Source organism: Achroia grisella, unplaced genomic scaffold, assembly GCF_030625045.1.
Source record: "Achroia grisella isolate CSIRO2021 unplaced genomic scaffold, CSIRO_AGI_Agris_v1 utg780, whole genome shotgun sequence".
Classification (NCBI taxonomy): domain Eukaryota; kingdom Metazoa; phylum Arthropoda; class Insecta; order Lepidoptera; family Pyralidae; genus Achroia; species Achroia grisella.
In genome coordinates this window covers 1,867,160-1,884,464 of record NW_026713020.1, presented here as the reverse complement: position 1 = coordinate 1,884,464, position 17,305 = coordinate 1,867,160, and the positions used below count along the sequence as shown (strand labels likewise).

Here is a 17,305-nt window from a genome sequence, read left to right as displayed (position 1 = left end):
GCAAATACCCGTAGATGGCGCTGCTTTTCCGGGCAGGACGACGCGCTTCATTAGTACCTACTACTACTATTCATTCCATTATTTAGTTCAAGGTTGATATGATCGCATCGTAACCGAATTTCACCTTCTATTCAGCCAGACAAATCAACGGAAACATTTACCCTTGAATGTAGAGTACATACCTACATTCGGTTCAGGTATAATACCAAAGGGTTTTCCCTGGTATCTATTTATAGTGGATAATATTGTATGTATTATGTTTGTATGTCGGTTCTTTATGTGCAGAAAGCTATTGCATCTACTCTATAACTATGTAAAATAAATCGATGCAAAAAAGAGTAAAATAAAATCATAGCTTTTAAAAAGGTAAAAAAAGTGGCTTTTAAGTGGCAATACATTATGAAGTCCACAACACTATTGGAAGCCAAGTCGATTGTGTGGACAAGACCTTTACGAGATTTATTTATTTTAAAAATATGTGGAAAACAGTAGAAGTTTTGCAATGGAAAACACAAAAGAGTTTTTGACAGACTGCCAGACGGACCTTCGGAGGTAGGTACACATCACACATCACATCATAAATACAGTTTTACCTTTATGGTTTGAAGTCTAAAAATTCATAATTAAATAACACTGTTTTTTTTAAATGGTTTATTAAAGCGATAAAAAACCTTGCACTGACTAGATAAATTGAATATACAACCTAATTATCCATTAAAATTATTATATTGGAAATGCATTTTTTATTATATATACTACGTAATGTTCTATATTTCTTTCAAGCGCGAAGAGCAAATTTTAATCTTGTATCTACTCCACATGTTCTACATGCATTTTTTACATGTAAGTTTGCCACTTTATTAAACATTAATAACTGTTGAGGGCACCTTTTATTGAAGAAATAGTTTATGTATCTAATAAGAAAATGTTTTAGAGAAGATAAAGGAGTACAATAATGTATGAGTAAATACCTAGCCGCATAGTCGTATTGTTTGTGGAGGTCAACAATACGAATGCTCTATTTAAAGCCAACGGCACCGTATCCATGAAAAATCTTTTATATAGTAACTAACGAGCACCCAGCTTTGCACGGTTAAATAATGTCTATAAATAACTTAACAAATAGCATATTTCGATAAAAAAAATGTCCCCTATTTTATTCACTTAGGGGTTGTAATTTCAAAAACGCAGATACGTATCCATTGCTCTTAATCAATGCTCAAGAGTATTTTTCGAAAAAAAAAATCAGGCAGCATTTTAGGCGCATTTAGGTACGAGTAGAATTCACACAACCAATTTTTTATACTCTGTAGTTTGTAAGTTGTCTAAAATAACTATACTAGTAACCAAAATAAACTGTTTAAATGGCGACTGTACCTACCTACTATGTATCCTACATTTTTAAATATTATATTTACTTATATGTCATGAAAACTCAATACATGAGACACTCCCAGAATTATTGGTTTTAACTAAGCACTTACAAAAATTTCAAGTTTTAAAATGACATAGCTATACAGGCGGTCCCAAAAACCAACGATAAACCGAAAACAGGAGATAGACGTAGTACGTACTTACTTTGACGTAGCTGAGCTAAATGTCAGAAGGGGTTTGAGTACCTACCTTACCTTTATTTTTACCAAATTAAAAAAAAACAAATGACCACCCCCCCTCCCCCGTTCACCTAATTATAACCCATTTTTTAATTTTCATCTAAACTTACGCAGATGACTTTAAATTTAAGGCTACAATTGATAAAAAACATTAATTAATTGGGCTGTATTCCAAATATAAAAAAGTTCTCTGATAGTTGTGACGACTTGTTCTATCTTCATTCTCAGTTTATCGTTGATTTTAGGACACTTATATAATCATAAACTATAGGTTAAAGGTAACCATTACATTTCATAATGCGTTTTGATCATGTACTCACATCACACTAAATATAACTAAAAACTTTATGAATTATTGGATTTTATAAATCAGAAAATCGTTATTATCACAAATACAAACAAAATAAAAGTTTATTCTCAACTCTAATTTCATTAGATATAAATTTAAAGTGTTTATTACAAAAGTTTCTCAATAAATTTTAGCAACAAAAGGTTTAGGTTTTAAAACTTTCTGTATGATTCTTAAAAAGTATTCTTTTAACTTTAGTTATTCTTTTAATAATAGGGCTAAGGTAATAAACACTGTTATAGGTTCTACACATGTCTTTTCTAAAAACTAGTCGCTTCCATACAAGTACATTTATACAGCTAATTAATCACAAACGGTTACTGTATATTTTTGGTTTATTATAGGTATTGTATGTATACTATACATAGCGTGTCTCGTAATTTAAAACCCAACTTGCATATATTACCAACTTCCGTCTATCTATAAAAATATTAATGAATTTATACCGATATTTACATTTGTAATTTTGTATTTTAATAAAAGCACTATTTTTCACTTATCTACGAAGTTTTTGAAATGAAAAATCTGGAATAATTCTTTACTATTTTTTATAACAACTACATTGTTATTACCTCTTCGTCTTGTTTATTATTGTGTTTTTATCTTTGTATGCATAATTATGTATGTAACTGTATTTTCTGTGAGATGAAAACAATAAAGAGTTTTAATTATTCATTCATGCATTACTTCGTTTTAATTCAAGAAATAATGAATTACGCAGCCTGTTAGACTATTTTCAAGATCGCAGTACCTACCCATTTTTAATCTAATTTCGCAAATTTTATTACGATTATTAATACGCCAAAAGTTTCAAGCTCAAATAAATAGCATTTGAAGTTTCTGAAGTTTCTGAAATGTAGCACTGTGACAGACTGTTACAATCTAATAAATGCAAAGGCAACATTAATTATTTGATTCAGAACCCTAAATAAGCGTTCCTATTAGACTTTCCAGTGCGAAAATAAGAATGATGATAACGATGAAAAATTTTACACAACAACTCACTTTTCTTAGTTTTACAATATATTTTTATATGATAAAAATGTTTATCTACTTGATAAACAATGTATATATAAAAACTTGTTTACACAATGTAGATTACCTCTGTTTTTCGCTCTCCATTGAATTAAGGAACACTGTTATGTCTACTATGTATTTAGAGATAATATAAATTATTTGTACTTAAACAGAAGATACAAGAACGCAAAAGCAAAACACTCTTATACAGTTGATAAACTTATAAAAAAAAATCGTAAGTAAGGTATCATATTTCTTATTTAAAACAAACTATTTATATTTTTAAATATATAAATTAGATTACTGTACTAAATAAAATTACAATTTAACAATAAACATTAAAAATGGATAGGTAGAAAGTAATTTACAAATTTCTTCTGAACAATGTTCGAATAGTATGTATATTTTCAAATATAAAAAAATTAAGTAAAAGTATAAAATTAAAAATCTATTATTCATTGCATATTAAGTAAATTGATTAAAAGAATTATTAATTCATATAGTTGTCTGTATACTGGTGACTTTATTTGCTGTTCAGAGAAAGTTAGATATAAGTTATTTGAATTTCCTCTGAAAATGCAACAAGTCTCCACGTAGCTTATAGCACGGCGTTCGTAGATATCAGGGTAAATATTCATTTCGCTATTTAATTTGATCGATTCTTATGATTTCTTAAATTTGGGAATCTATAAAATATCTTATTAATAACGTCTCTTGTCAAACAAACCTCAAATCAAAACAAATCAAACCTCGTTAGATATTTAGGCCAAGATTTCAATGATGTATTTATTGCTGTAGCAAACCAAAAAAGAAATATAGTGCTAAGGTTTATGACGTTGCATTGAAATTAATGACAATGTTAGTGAAGTAAGTGATATTATGTTGCTGAAAGATTTATGTTTTGTCTTTACCAGCAACAGATTTAGTGATAGCTTATTAAATTTATATATATATTAAATTATGATTTATAGGTAATTGAGGAGCATGCTTCCTCTAGGAGAATAGAAAGACGATAACGAAGAAAAGAAACAAGGTTGCCTTCTCACCAGATGAAAATTACCCGGAGGAGTACAAAACGCGAAAGAGCACGAAGTATGAGACACTACTCAGGGGCACACGCATCAGATATGCTAATATCACTTTTAGAGTTGTGATCCATAAGCCTGATATTCAGTTTGTTTAGCCAATCTAACTTCCCTGACTTATTATGCCACATTCTACGTGGACCAGGAGGCCAGGGACATCGGTACTTGGAATCGGACGAGACAATGAACTTAATAATATTTCAGATGTGATAGGTCCTTACTGAATGTAAGGATCTTAATGACTCTGCGATAATAAGCTGTGGTGATGTTTCGGTCTATGATAAACTGACAAAAACATGTGTTTCCTTGTATACTATAATATTTGCGATCTATTAATGATGAGAATATGACAGAAACCTACCATGTATATTTTATTTTAACGTTTCACCTTCTTATACCTAAATATCTACATCATTTGAAATATGGACTACAACTCAGAGGTCAGAAGGGCAGAAATGTTGTTTACATATTTCGAAAGCTCTATACTCTAAACTATTCTTGAGAGTATGAGTGAATAGTGACTATGGCTTGATATATCTCTATTTTGCAACATTTTTTCTAAACAGTAAACAAAGTTAACCAGTATATTTTTTTAATTCAATTACAAAAATGCTCCTTGTTCTTTGAGTAATAAGATAGAAGCGTGTGTAGTAGTGTAGTATCAGTAAAGTCTCTTGACCTTCATATTGAATGTTTATCATAAAACAATTACTATGACTTACGTGAACAGCCTTAGAACTTACACTGTAAGTAATAAAATAATGTACTATTTTGCTCAACATATTGAGTACTTGAGTATTGATTTTTGTGATAAAGGGCTGTTCACATAAGTCATAGTAATTGTTTTATAATAAACTTTCAATATGAAGGTCAAGAGACTTTACTGATACTAGAAAATATAAATTCGTTATTAGTCATGAAAGAATATTAGGTATTTACTAAAGATGTTTTTACACTGAAATCAAGACACTGTACTAAAGTTGTATTTGCATGGCATTCATAATGCCCAGCACTTAAACTTTAAGGCTTGTTACTCTTCCAGTTGTATACCTTGAATCCAAGAGTTGAGGTCTGCTGAACGAGGACAATCAAGATTATTTTCAGTAGGGTCATCAGCAGCCAATAAACGTCGCGCCACAGATTGTCCAGAGAGATAAGCACCATGAGCTGTTGAGTAGAAACTGCTATGGGTATGCTCTCCAGCAAAAAGCAATACTGGCTGAAAAATAAATATAAAAGCTTTAACAATATTTGTAATATTTTACTTTCATTTACTACAACTACTTAAGAATATAAAATTATAAAATGCATTTTAGAATAAATATAAGTATTATACAGATATACCTTTTTGTCATGAACATTTCTGAATAATGGTTGTGCTATACTTTCAATATCACTTTGACTGGCTCCTACTGCAAGTGCAGTATATGATCCTCGAGTATATGGCTGTTTTTTCCAACTTGTACTGCAATATCAAAAATAATTGAAACACACACATTCACACTAACTCTTCCAGCAAATAATTGTGTTACATGTAATTTAGTTTACCTTTCACTTTATTTTATCTTTTTAATGGGAAATTCACTTATTAATGGGGAAATGTATGGTACCATACATTTCCCCCTCATATGCAGATGATATCTATAACTATAATTCTAAGAATATATAAAAATAATAATGTATTATTTTATCATACATACCAAACACATCTTTGTGGCTCTGGTACAAAAGGGTCATTTAAAAATTTTCGCAATATTTTGGTGCATGTAGTACCTACATCTTCCATAGACAAAGTTTCCATATATTCTGCCTCTTTTCCAGAAACCCAACCCAGCAAAAGAGTTTCAGTGACTTTGCTAAAAGAATAAATTTTCTTATACCATGAGTCAGACATATCTTCAGATGTTACTGAATTGTCCCACAATAACATAATTTCTGTTATTTCTGGATTTAGAAATGGTCTTTCATATTCTAAGAATATTTTATCTACTGTACCAAATAAAAGTCTTTCAATTGACTCCATTTTGTACTGAGGTAATTTAGGTTCAAATAAATTTGATGAATTTTCTTTGAGAACACCTAATGGTATTGTACATATCACATGATTGGCATAATAACTTTGTCCATTTTCACACACTACTTCCACATAATTAAAATTTTTTTTCTTTGGTTTGTGCTCATCTGTAATTGAAGTACCTTCAGCAGAATTCACAGTATCATTGTTAGAGATTTTGGAAGTATCTTCAATGACTGTTTGATCTGAATCTTCAGACTCTTCTCCAACATCATCCAAAGGCCTCAATGAACTGTGCTGATCGGAATCCCAGACAATTTTTATTACAGGATTTTGTGATAATATTTTACACCCAGGTATGTTTTTTGTCATTGGTTCAAGTATTGAACTAAAACCTGTAGGTATTATAATATTTCCGCCTTGTAATTCTGTGTAACTACCTATTTCTAACAAATCAATTTCATCCATACTATTACATCCAGATATACAAGTTTCTCTTTTCAGCAAACAATCAAATATTAGTCTTCTGAGTTTTTTTTCTTCGGATGATGGTAAGCGTTCTAAATAAATAGTAGCTTCCAAGTTTATATGTTCTCCAACACTGTGGATATCAGGAGGTGGAAGGTATTGACAAAGGAAATATTCTTCGCAACGCCTTAGAAAGCATACGTAAGCTTCATGTATTTCGTGAAGAACTCCGAAGGGTACTTGCTTTCCGTCTTCTGTAGCTGCTATTACCTTGTGAGGTTTGGGTATGTTGATAATGTTCACGAGACTATTCGCCATAGCCATTTCAAATATAGGGTTCCCCAATACACCATGAATCCAGTTAGCTCCCAACTCTATGTTGTGATTCTTCAATGGTATGGATACGATACGACCACCGATACGTTTTCTAGCTTCTAAAATTACAAAGTCTTCCATGCCATTTTTAATAAGATAATTAGCGGCGGATAGTCCAGCTATCCCACCGCCAATAATTATGACATTAAAATTATTTTTATCACATTTTTTACTAGAATTTAATTTTTCGTCACCCATAATAAAATTAATATTTAAATTATTTAGTTGTCACTGTACGTTTGACATTCAGCTGTTACGACGTTCGCCATGTTTTCAGAAAAGTGGTGTTCCTAGTATAATATGAAAGAAGCCAATAATCTATGGCCGTGACTTATCGACTAATAGATTTCAATCGTCAATAGAGAACAATGTGAATAGATAAAATTTTTTTACTTATTAAATTATCAAAGAATTGATGCACAGGTTATTTAATCATGAGTGCTGGTTAATTATATGGGAACAAATATAAAAACGAAAGGAAATTCCTCAACTGCCAAATCATTTTAAAATATGTGAAATGAGTGAAAAGTTTCTAAGAATACTTTATTTTTAAAGATTGAACTGAATGCATTAGTTTGAATTCTGATTGTTCTATTCGTTAGTTTATTGAAAAATGCATTATATTTTTCTCTTAATGTACTAATATTTATTTCTTTAAATAAATTTCATTAAAATAGACTACATAAAATTGGTATATTATATTTAAAAACTGACATTCATCTATAAATCCCGTCATCCTGGATAGCTCCTTTATCGAAATCTCTAATCTTCGTTCACGACTGTTCATATAATCAATAACAATAAGTTTTTGCACGTCGTATTATTATTTAAACTACTCTTAATACTCTACCTCGTAGTATACGTATTATTTATGTAGTATACATATATTATTACGTAAAATGTAATAATACATATTGCGTTTCAGCGAAGTAAGATTATTAGATGCTTGATTTTTTTACGTGTGGTTGAAAGGAGATTACAGTTTTTATGTGACCCTAAGCAACCTCTTGTTGATTTAATAGTAAGTTAGATTTGAGTAACATCCCTATCAATTTCCCCTCTCCTCCTTTTCCTCTTCCGTTGACGTCCATCCGTTGTGCAAACAAAACAATCTGTCTCTTTTTTTCTTGTTCTATTGTGTATATATCTGTATTCCTTCAATGACCTTTGAATCTGCTGAATAATATTATTAAAATCTTTGTTTACTTCTAACTAGTATCTTTGGTGAAGTGTTTTTGTTATTGTGAGAAAATATTTTCGATCCAATTGCAAATTAAAGCTTGTATTGTTTAATGTCTTTTGATATTAACAGTAATTATGCAATAACGGCTTGAATATATCCATTAAAAGATGTGATTTTTATTGTTTGTTTAAATATTCGATATCGAAAGTCATTGTGAATAATAAGTGCTTGCAAATTTTTATTTCGTGTAGTGTTTTATTTTGTTATGTAATCGAAGGATATGTGAAAAAGAATTATTAGTGTGAATATATTACTGTTTTTCAAATATTGAGAAAAAATAAACATTGTCATTTCGTATGGGACACGTGGGTATCAGTGAATAATCAATAGAAGTGTAAGACGCGTGCGCCAGCCTCTATCAACGAGACGATTATAAGCCAAGGTCACTCTACAAAACACGTGCAATGTCGGATTCTATTTACACACATGATTTTCTTCTAGAGCCTGGAGTAGAGATAAAACAGGAATCTCCTTTCGAGCTTGGCCCCATGTCTGCCTCTGTTCCTATACCTCAGCGACGGACCGAGCTTGGAGACTTTAGCTCCGACTTAGATCTTTGCCTGCAAGACAATTTAGCTGGTTCATTTCACAATGTACCATCAATGCAATATAATAAACTGGCTTTTGAATCTGACAACTGTAAAATGGAAATATTAAATAAAATGGATGATGATGATATATTTCAAGTAGACAAAGCAGATTTAATATTAGGTCCAACACTAGCTGAATTGAATGCTAACCCTGACACATTACTAGAGGATTTAAATTTCGATGATTTATTGTTACCCGAAGAGAGTGGTTATTGCATACAAATTGGTGGGGCCATGAGCGGATCTCGCCGTACACCAAACACTGTAGAGTTGTCAAACACTTTAACTGCAGAGAGCCCTTGCAGTCCTTATAGTCGTGCTCAGCTTGCTTTCTCACCCTCAAGTCAGCACAGTTCTGCATCATCCAGTTTTGCACAACCAATGAATCAATTGCCAGAACTACTTCTCCGTTTAGATGGTTATGGAGGTGAAATTTCATTGGGACAGTCTGTTCCAGCTTCTAGTGTATTGCCACCATTCCCTATTGCTGTGAAACCACAAAATACCCAACTTTCCTCATCAGCACCAACACATCTGACAATGGAACAGGTTAACTTTTTAATTTCCTTTACTTGAAATGAAATGTACTACTGTAAAAAGTATATTTAGTATTAACATTTTAATATACATTTTATTATTAGATATGGCAACGCCGAGAACCCCGTAAGCACTTGCTGTCTACCAGCTCACTGGCAGAAGCAGGGTCAGCATCCTCCCTCTCTGGAGGTTTACTCAGCCCTGGTGCAGGAGACATCTCACAGGATGAAGATGAAAGGGATGTAGAATCTGATGAGGACAGTGACAGATATGAGGATCTATCATCTGATGGTATGTAGTTTCAAAATTTTATGGTGCTATACACTGAGTTGATACATAAATACACTGAGAATAACAATGATGAAATAGTCTTTCTGTCCTATTATTTTAAAAAGGTCAGCTATGAAAATTGACATATGGACTAGACTAAGTGACTAATATCTGGCTCAATTTGCACTGTTCTCACTGTTTGTACCATGTAAGGTTCTCTGATGAATAGTGTAGGTATTTAAATATGTAAGGATATACAAATTATAAAGATTGTATTGGTATTCCAAAGTCCATCATTAAAATCAGTTTTTAGGTCCTCAAAATCAAACACATTTGTATTTATTTTTATTTCACATCATTCCAAAATTTTCTTTAACTTCAGAATCCAATGATGAGTGTTCTGAAAGTAAACAGGCAAGGAATAATGCCAAAAAAGAGAGATTTTTCTGGCAGTATAATGTGCAAGCTAAAGGACCAAAAGGACAACGCCTCGTATTGCAAAAAAAATCTGAAGATCCACACATTCTAAATTCAGTCACAGATCCTGTATTCAGCCCGAGCTGTAGTGTTAGAGGTATAAAACACAGGTAAATTATTTTTTATTATGGTTTTCATGTTATTCTCAAACACTAGAATTTTTGATTATTGATTTATATTATTGGATTGTTACTATTTTTTTAATTACTTGTTTCATTTAGGTAAGTATATCAAAGTTCATATTCAAGTTATGTCTTTTCGTATTTTATACATATATCAAATGGTGTAACCACCTGTGCCAATGGTATATGCTGTTCCACCACATGGGTTTGTTCCATATGGGTTGATTATCAGTAATGTTAAAAATATGTTGCATACACTCACCCAGTCAAAAGTTATAAAAGGACTTGGTTTGTGTTTATTATGTACATTGAATTTTCAATTATACATAATATATACTTTTAATTTGTAGTGGGAAAGCAAGAAAAGGAGATGGAAATGATCTTACACCTAATCCAAGAAAATTATACCTTATTGGCAAGGAATTGGATAATCTGGGTAAAGTTATCAATGATATGATTCCTGTCAGTGAGCTACCATTTAACATACGACCTAAAACTAGGAAGGAAAAGAATAAACTAGCTTCTAGAGCTTGCCGGTTAAAGAAAAAAGCACAACATGAAGCCAATAAACTAAAACTGTATGGTTTGCAACAAGAACACAGTAAGTACCACACACCAATTAATAGAAAAATTAAGTTGTTTGGTCCATAATTGACAAACTTTCAAACTCAAAATTATTTATTCATATAGAACCCCTCAGCCTCTTATATTTTACCACTATCCCTATCATCCAGTTTGACAAGCTATTTCACTTTACTGGCAAGAAAATGAATTGATACATTGTATTATTCAATTTTTAATTGCTATGACGTTAGTTGTTTAGACAAAATATTGTCCCAAATAATCACTTATGGAGTAGTAAAATATTTTTGAATGGGTATTTCTAGCAGCTTGAAATAGATAACAGTTGACAGGCACATCTTTGTGAAATGTCCTACAGAATATTGTGTTAAATGACTTTACAATGTGCTTTTAGGACGTCTACTTAATGGAATTTCTCAAATGAAACAAGTTTTAAGCAACCGAGTAACTAATCAGAATCAGAACAAAGTTGACTGGAACAATCATATCAAAGGCATTGTTACTAATGCTACAGGTATGTTTTACTATGAATAGATAATATTTTCTTTTACTTTTTATTTATCTAAATACTTATATCTGATTTGATGTGACTACTAGGAATATTCATAGAAACTACTAAGAGTTTCGGTAGTCTTCTCATGAATTAGTTCAACCACTCATGACTCATGAAGTAGTTTTTACTAAATAAAGTTGCTATCTTTATTATATACATCTTTTCATGCTTTCCTAAATTAATACAATGGCAGGTTCAAATCATATTTCTTGATTATTTATTAATATTAACCAATGTTGTCACACTGCTGGACAAAGGTCTTCCCAATTTCTCTCTCCATCAAACCATGCCCAGTTGTATGTGTTTAGGTAATTATATTACACCATTGGCACCTGGGCCGTCCACTGTCCATCTTAAGGTGCCAACAACAAATCCAAAAATCTGGATTTGAATTTAAAATATCAGGACAATTTAGTTTAAGAACAGGAAGCAGTAATAGAGTTGCAATAGTAAAATTAACATGAAATAGACAACACTGCCAACCCATAGAAAGAATTTAGGAGAATTTTTAAATGAATTGATCGAGATTTTCTGGGAAGCGTTCAAGGTCCCCCTGAGCTTGAGGGCCCCGGGTACTGCCCCGCCTAGCCCCTAGGTAGCTATGCCACTGGTTAATTCCCGTAACACAAGCTCTGGTTAGCGTAGGACTAGATAGTGCTGTGTTAATTGTCCTAAATAAAAATAGTTAAATATACCTATTTTCTTTTATTGTATAATGCAAATAAAAATATATTCTATGTAATCTATATATCTACCATTTTTACCCACAATAAATATAGATCATAGTAGTCAATTTTCTTTTTATATTTGTTGCAGAGGTGAAAATAGCTGGTAAAACATCAGAATTCGTCAACAAAATTCTGGACAATGTTAAATCTGGCCATAGCAATGGTGGTTTGAATGATTTATAAGAGGTAGTTACAAATGGATGTGAATAATAAAACAAAAGGCTGTTCTATGTACCTCCAAAGTTATTTAGAAAAAGAGTTTTATGTCTATCTTTAAAAGTTTAACTGTCCAAGACAAGTTATTTTTGTATGGTATCAAGAATAATTTTAGTCATTAGAAGCTTTATAAGGCAACTAAGATGAATATATCTATGGTATATTTAGTTTTAATTTTTTCATTCTCATATGTTAATTATTATCATAGTTACTTAAAAACCGGTTACTACGTTGAATATACCAAAATTTTTATGTCTGAGATATTTTATTATCAATTTTGTTCTTTGAATAGGTACCTGTCGATTATATTAGATTTAAGATCACTTTATCCACAAAGTCAGTATAATTTTAAATTATATATGTTTAACATATAAATTTGTATATAAATTGTTAATATTTGTGATAATTTCACATTTATTTTTATACTATATTTTATAATATTTAAACATGACATAATATAGCTTTAGGCGTTAATAAAAATATGCATGCCACCGCATAGATAGGGTGGAGAGAAAGCATTTGACATATTGTTGCGTTTTTATTATATTACTAAAGCAATAATTATAACTGTATATCAACTGACTATATATGCTAATGAATTAATTCTCGAAAAAATAATATTTGTTATCTACTCTCAGTATTTTCACGTTCAAACCTCTCATCATCATACAGTTGTCCATTATTCATTAATCTAGTACCACTGGTTTGTAGCATGAAAGTGAGTCTTTACACTAACATGAAAACAAACAGGCAATTGTCTATTTGTTAGCATTAATCTATTAACACGCATCGCGAATTATTATTCACATGAATTTAGTTCTGCATTAACAATTTTTCCTCAAATTATGTAAGTATTAATTATTTTCGCGGAACTTTATTTCTTAGCACTGCATGTAGCTTCATATATGACTTAAAATTTAAAGTTAAAATAATATAGATACCGAAATTATCATTATGGTACTAGAATTGTCTGTTAGCGCTATGGACGGAATTAATATTATAAAAAAATCGATAATATAAATGCGTTTATATTTGTTTCGTTCTTAATTCTGGCAGTTTTTTTAATATATCATTATAATATATTAATGAATATTAAATTTATTCAACTACAGATTTATATTGTTTAAATTGCACGGGGCCAAGCCACGGGTAGCAACTGGTTTATAAGTAAGTTAATCTGTTTATAAGCAAAGTAATACGATTATTATAATGGATACAAGAAATTTGTTTACAAAAAAATATATTTGAAAAGTTTAGTTATTGTTTTTCTTTGGGTTTGTTAAAATAAAATTTATTGTTATGTTCTAATAATATAAGGATTGTGTTATATGTTTTTATTATAATAATTTTAAATTCATGCCATTTTTTGCTGTTAATTTAGTGTATCAAAAACTTAGTTATATTATTATTGATATTGGATTGATAAGGTTTATTATTAAATTCTACATAATTTAAGTACAAAGGAAAACGTACCGTTGACAACGATCGATTAAAAGTTCAAGGGATACCTTTAATGAAATATATAGGTGGATTAATATCATGTCTAATGTCCTTATAATAAATGTAAATAAATATTTGGTTAAAATCATTAATGTCGCTTAATGTTACTTATTACTTTTTCTGGTGTTAGTACCAGATATCCCAAGAGTTTATAAAAGTGATATGCTATGTTATGTATTTATTGTTTAACTGTGATATTTACCTGCAATTAAAAACTTATACAGACACCAAATCATATGAAATATTCGAAATTACTATTATAAGAGTAAATATACTTTATAGACGATTAATTTAACTTCACAAATACATTGATACCATGTATTTAATACTAATTGGCAGTTTTGGCTTATTGTGTTTGTCATATGTTATTGGACATTGCTTATAAAATGCTACACATTTTATAATGTATATATATCACAGCCAAATGGTGTATTAAATCTGCGTCATTACAACTCCTCAAAGCGTGTTTTCAAAAGTTGCTAGCCATTAGTAGCCATTAAATAATTGCAGAGAATATTCCATAATATTTGGCTGTGAAATATATTATGTAGATACTACGATGTTTGTAAATATAGGTAATATAGACATACATTATTTTAAGTGAAAAATATTTTTAGATGAAGTCAAAGATTTATATATAAAAGATAAATATTTAAGAATATCATACATGTACGTGAATTATGTGTATTGAGCGTGTATTCGTTCATTATTTTTTTATAATCGTTTGTTAACAAATAATACGTCTTTTTTTTCATCCGTACTTGTAGTTGAAGTTACGGTTGTATCTTATCAATTTTTATTAGTGCTAACCTGGAGGCTGTCTCTTGATGTTAAAGAAAATTCAAAAAGTTAAGGGTATTCTTGAAAATGGGTGATTATATATCATAAAAGAGCAATGAAATAATAATTTCATGTTAAAGTAAAATATGTTTATTGACATAATATTATGTACAGATATTATGTATAACGTCAGTTAGGAAGCAATTCGGGTATCGCAAGTTGTAAAGAAAAAGATAAGCATGCATTTAAAAGGGGAGTATTGTTACGAGGTTTCCGCCAGTTTTATTTAAAGCCTATTTAAGCATATATTTACAAATTATAATTTTAGATACTTATACATATTACAATGTTATGAAATTATTTTAATTTATATCTTGTAGCAATTCCATTCTTATATGGTATAGTACCTACCTATTAAGTAAAATAATATCTATTCGATTCCATTACATCAAAAGACAGCCTGTTGATATCAACTGCGTTAAAAACTTAAAATACATTACTGTTTAATCTTAAACGGGTTATCTGAAAAGTAATATAATAAGCGCTTTTACATTTCCGTGTCTTCCCGACAATATTCAATATTCATCGACGCTGGTAGGTATTATAGGATTTAATTAATCTGTCTCTTATCAAAGTATCTATTTTAGCCTAAGAACAATAACTTATTGTTCTTACTAGACTTAACTTATTGTTCTAGCTAAAATTTGAAATTATAATAAAGATCTGACAGCATAGTATTATACGCAAAATCATTAATTGCTGTAATTTGTAATTTAGTTCTTCAGGCCCGTTATATTGGTTTTATATAAGGATATTGTACTAAGTTACTATGAGAACAATATTCAATTAAAATTTCATACACCAGTGTTAAATTGTACCAATTGTATAGTTTATCAAGAATCTAGGTAATATTTTATCATTTATTAAATGTCATATCATTTACTTGGACTTTAGTGACACCTGTAAAAAAAATAAAGTGAACAAAATTTGCAGAATATGCTTTTTATTGAGGTATCCCTAAAAAAATAAGAAAAACATTCGAACCATTACTATTATAATAAACGATAGTTTTCCGAGTCTCGAATGGTTTTTAAATACTTTGTAAATACATTTTTATAAGGCTCAATGAAAAGCATTTTTAGAGTATAATTTTTATATATCATTATATGTACCTATTGATTTTATTCAATACATAGTTGTGGACTGGAACTAAGAATTGGACTGCTTCGCTGTAATTATAATTCTACTTTTGTTCCATAACTTGTACCTACTGATAATCATAAGAAATTCCTACGCCCAACAACATAATTAATAAATTTATTAGTTTTATAGTTATATTATAAATCTGTCTGCTGTAATCATTAGCCACCTAGCTTTCTTATTATTGCGAGAAACTATATAAATGTACGGCATGTTATTAGGATAGGTATACGTAGCTTAGTTCTTATTTTTTATATAATTTTCTTTTGTTAGTACTTTAGGTAAATATTTCTTTGTTGCAAATTAATAATAGCTACGTATTTAGATATGACATACAGTCTGCACAAAGAAAACTAGTCATTTCCGGTAACACCATTTTTTATATCTACTTGTACAAGTAGCACATATTAAAAGTGATATTTCAATTTTTGTGTGCATATTGCTCTTGCCAGATAGACTACATTAAATCCTTACTATTGTCTATTATCTTAAAAACACAAACTGACAGTAATATTAAAAGATAATCCTGTATAACTTTTTCAGGTCCCTTTTTCATATTTTTTACCGTACATTAAATGTTTTTATTTTCAAAGTGAAGTTAAATTTACTTGCAAACTCATTTTACTTCCCTTTGAAAATAAAGAATGTTTACTACTTGATGGATTTAATTTGGGCTACGATCAATTAACACTGCCTGATGATGTTTCGTTCAGAGGCGAAACACGTGTCGGAATGTGGGTGTTGAGTCGGTCGGAATTTGATCACTAATAGAGAAGGTCGTACCACTTCCAGTAAGAGTAGTCAAGTTTTGGCACTGAATATTTGTGACCCCACTGCTAATGGCGGAATTGAACAAAATAACAAATCTATTAAGTTATGAAATAGAGTTCCATAAAATAAAAATGTCTACTTTAGAAAAAAAAGTGACAAGGCAAGTCCTATTTGAACATCAAAAGGATCGCTGTTCAAAATCTTTTAAACATTTCGGTTTCTTTATATCATATATTTAAGTAGGTATGAAATGATTTTTAAAAAATACGTATAAAAATGTACAACGGATTCTCTTACTTTAAGTAAAATGTGATTATAAACTCTCACCACTTGTATTTGTGGAGGTTTATGCTGATTTCTCAATATTAGGAACATCGCAATATTATCGTGAATATTATATTTTTATGCTTCAGAACTTCTCAAATAATGGAGAAAATTATAAAATAATACTCTTTTACTCACGTCTTGTTTTAATTAATATAGAAATAAAAAAGTATAAGCTGAATGTACTTAGGGACCTATGTAAACAACTATGATAAATAGGTTTCGTAACTTATAGTAGGTTCTCATGAGAGATGCCATGGACATTCAGTGTGACTTCCTATTATTTTTACATGGAAAACGAGAGTTCCACCGTGGATTGACTTTGAGTGTGCAGAGAGAGATAACAACTGCGTTAGTAGTTTTGCACAGAACTGGACTGTCACATTTATAACGTATCTAGTTATTTGAATATTTATGTGTCGGGCACGTAGCTCCCAGTCCTGGTTATGTTAGTGCTCTTAAAATACCGGAATACACATATCTATTTGTCT

General features: G+C 30.2%; 2 protein-coding genes across 2 annotated transcripts; one reads left to right on the top strand and one right to left on the bottom strand.

Annotated features, from left to right (window-relative positions):
- Window positions 1–4,256: 4,256 nt before the first annotated feature.
- Window positions 4,257–7,180, bottom strand: LOC131851031 (spermine oxidase). Its single transcript, XM_059201455.1, has 3 exons — window positions 5,765–7,180; window positions 5,409–5,529; window positions 4,257–5,283 (listed from the first exon to the last, which is right to left on the bottom strand). Exons 1-3 carry the CDS (start codon window positions 7,117–7,119, stop codon window positions 5,095–5,097), a joined length of 1,665 nt encoding a protein of 554 aa, XP_059057438.1. The 5' UTR covers window positions 7,120–7,180; the 3' UTR covers window positions 4,257–5,094.
- Window positions 7,181–8,109: 929 nt separating this feature from the next.
- On the top strand, window positions 8,110–15,390 carry LOC131850906 (uncharacterized). Its single transcript, XM_059201299.1, has 6 exons — window positions 8,110–9,303; window positions 9,396–9,582; window positions 9,944–10,148; window positions 10,511–10,761; window positions 11,137–11,256; window positions 12,112–15,390. The coding sequence occupies exons 1-6, from the start codon at window positions 8,569–8,571 to the stop codon at window positions 12,204–12,206; spliced, it is 1,593 nt and encodes a 530-aa protein (XP_059057282.1). The 5' UTR covers window positions 8,110–8,568; the 3' UTR covers window positions 12,207–15,390.
- Window positions 15,391–17,305: the final 1,915 nt, after the last annotated feature.

Excerpts from the sequence above, each read along its gene's own strand:
- LOC131851031 (XM_059201455.1), bottom strand. The coding sequence starts at position 7,119 with ATGGGTGACGAAAAATTAAATTCTAGTAAAAAATGTGATAAAAATAAT. Across the intron at positions 5,530-5,764 it reads GAGCCACAAAGATGTGTTTG|TACAAGTTGGAAAAAACAGC; the intron begins GTATGTATGATA and ends TTGATATTGCAG. Across the intron at positions 5,284-5,408 it reads GAAATGTTCATGACAAAAAG|CCAGTATTGCTTTTTGCTGG; the intron begins GTATATCTGTAT and ends TTTATTTTTCAG.
- LOC131850906 (XM_059201299.1), top strand. The coding sequence starts at position 8,569 with ATGTCGGATTCTATTTACACACATGATTTTCTTCTAGAGCCTGGAGTA. Across the intron at positions 10,149-10,510 it reads GTTAGAGGTATAAAACACAG|TGGGAAAGCAAGAAAAGGAG; the intron begins GTAAATTATTTT and ends TTTAATTTGTAG. Across the intron at positions 10,762-11,136 it reads TGGTTTGCAACAAGAACACA|GACGTCTACTTAATGGAATT; the intron begins GTAAGTACCACA and ends ATGTGCTTTTAG.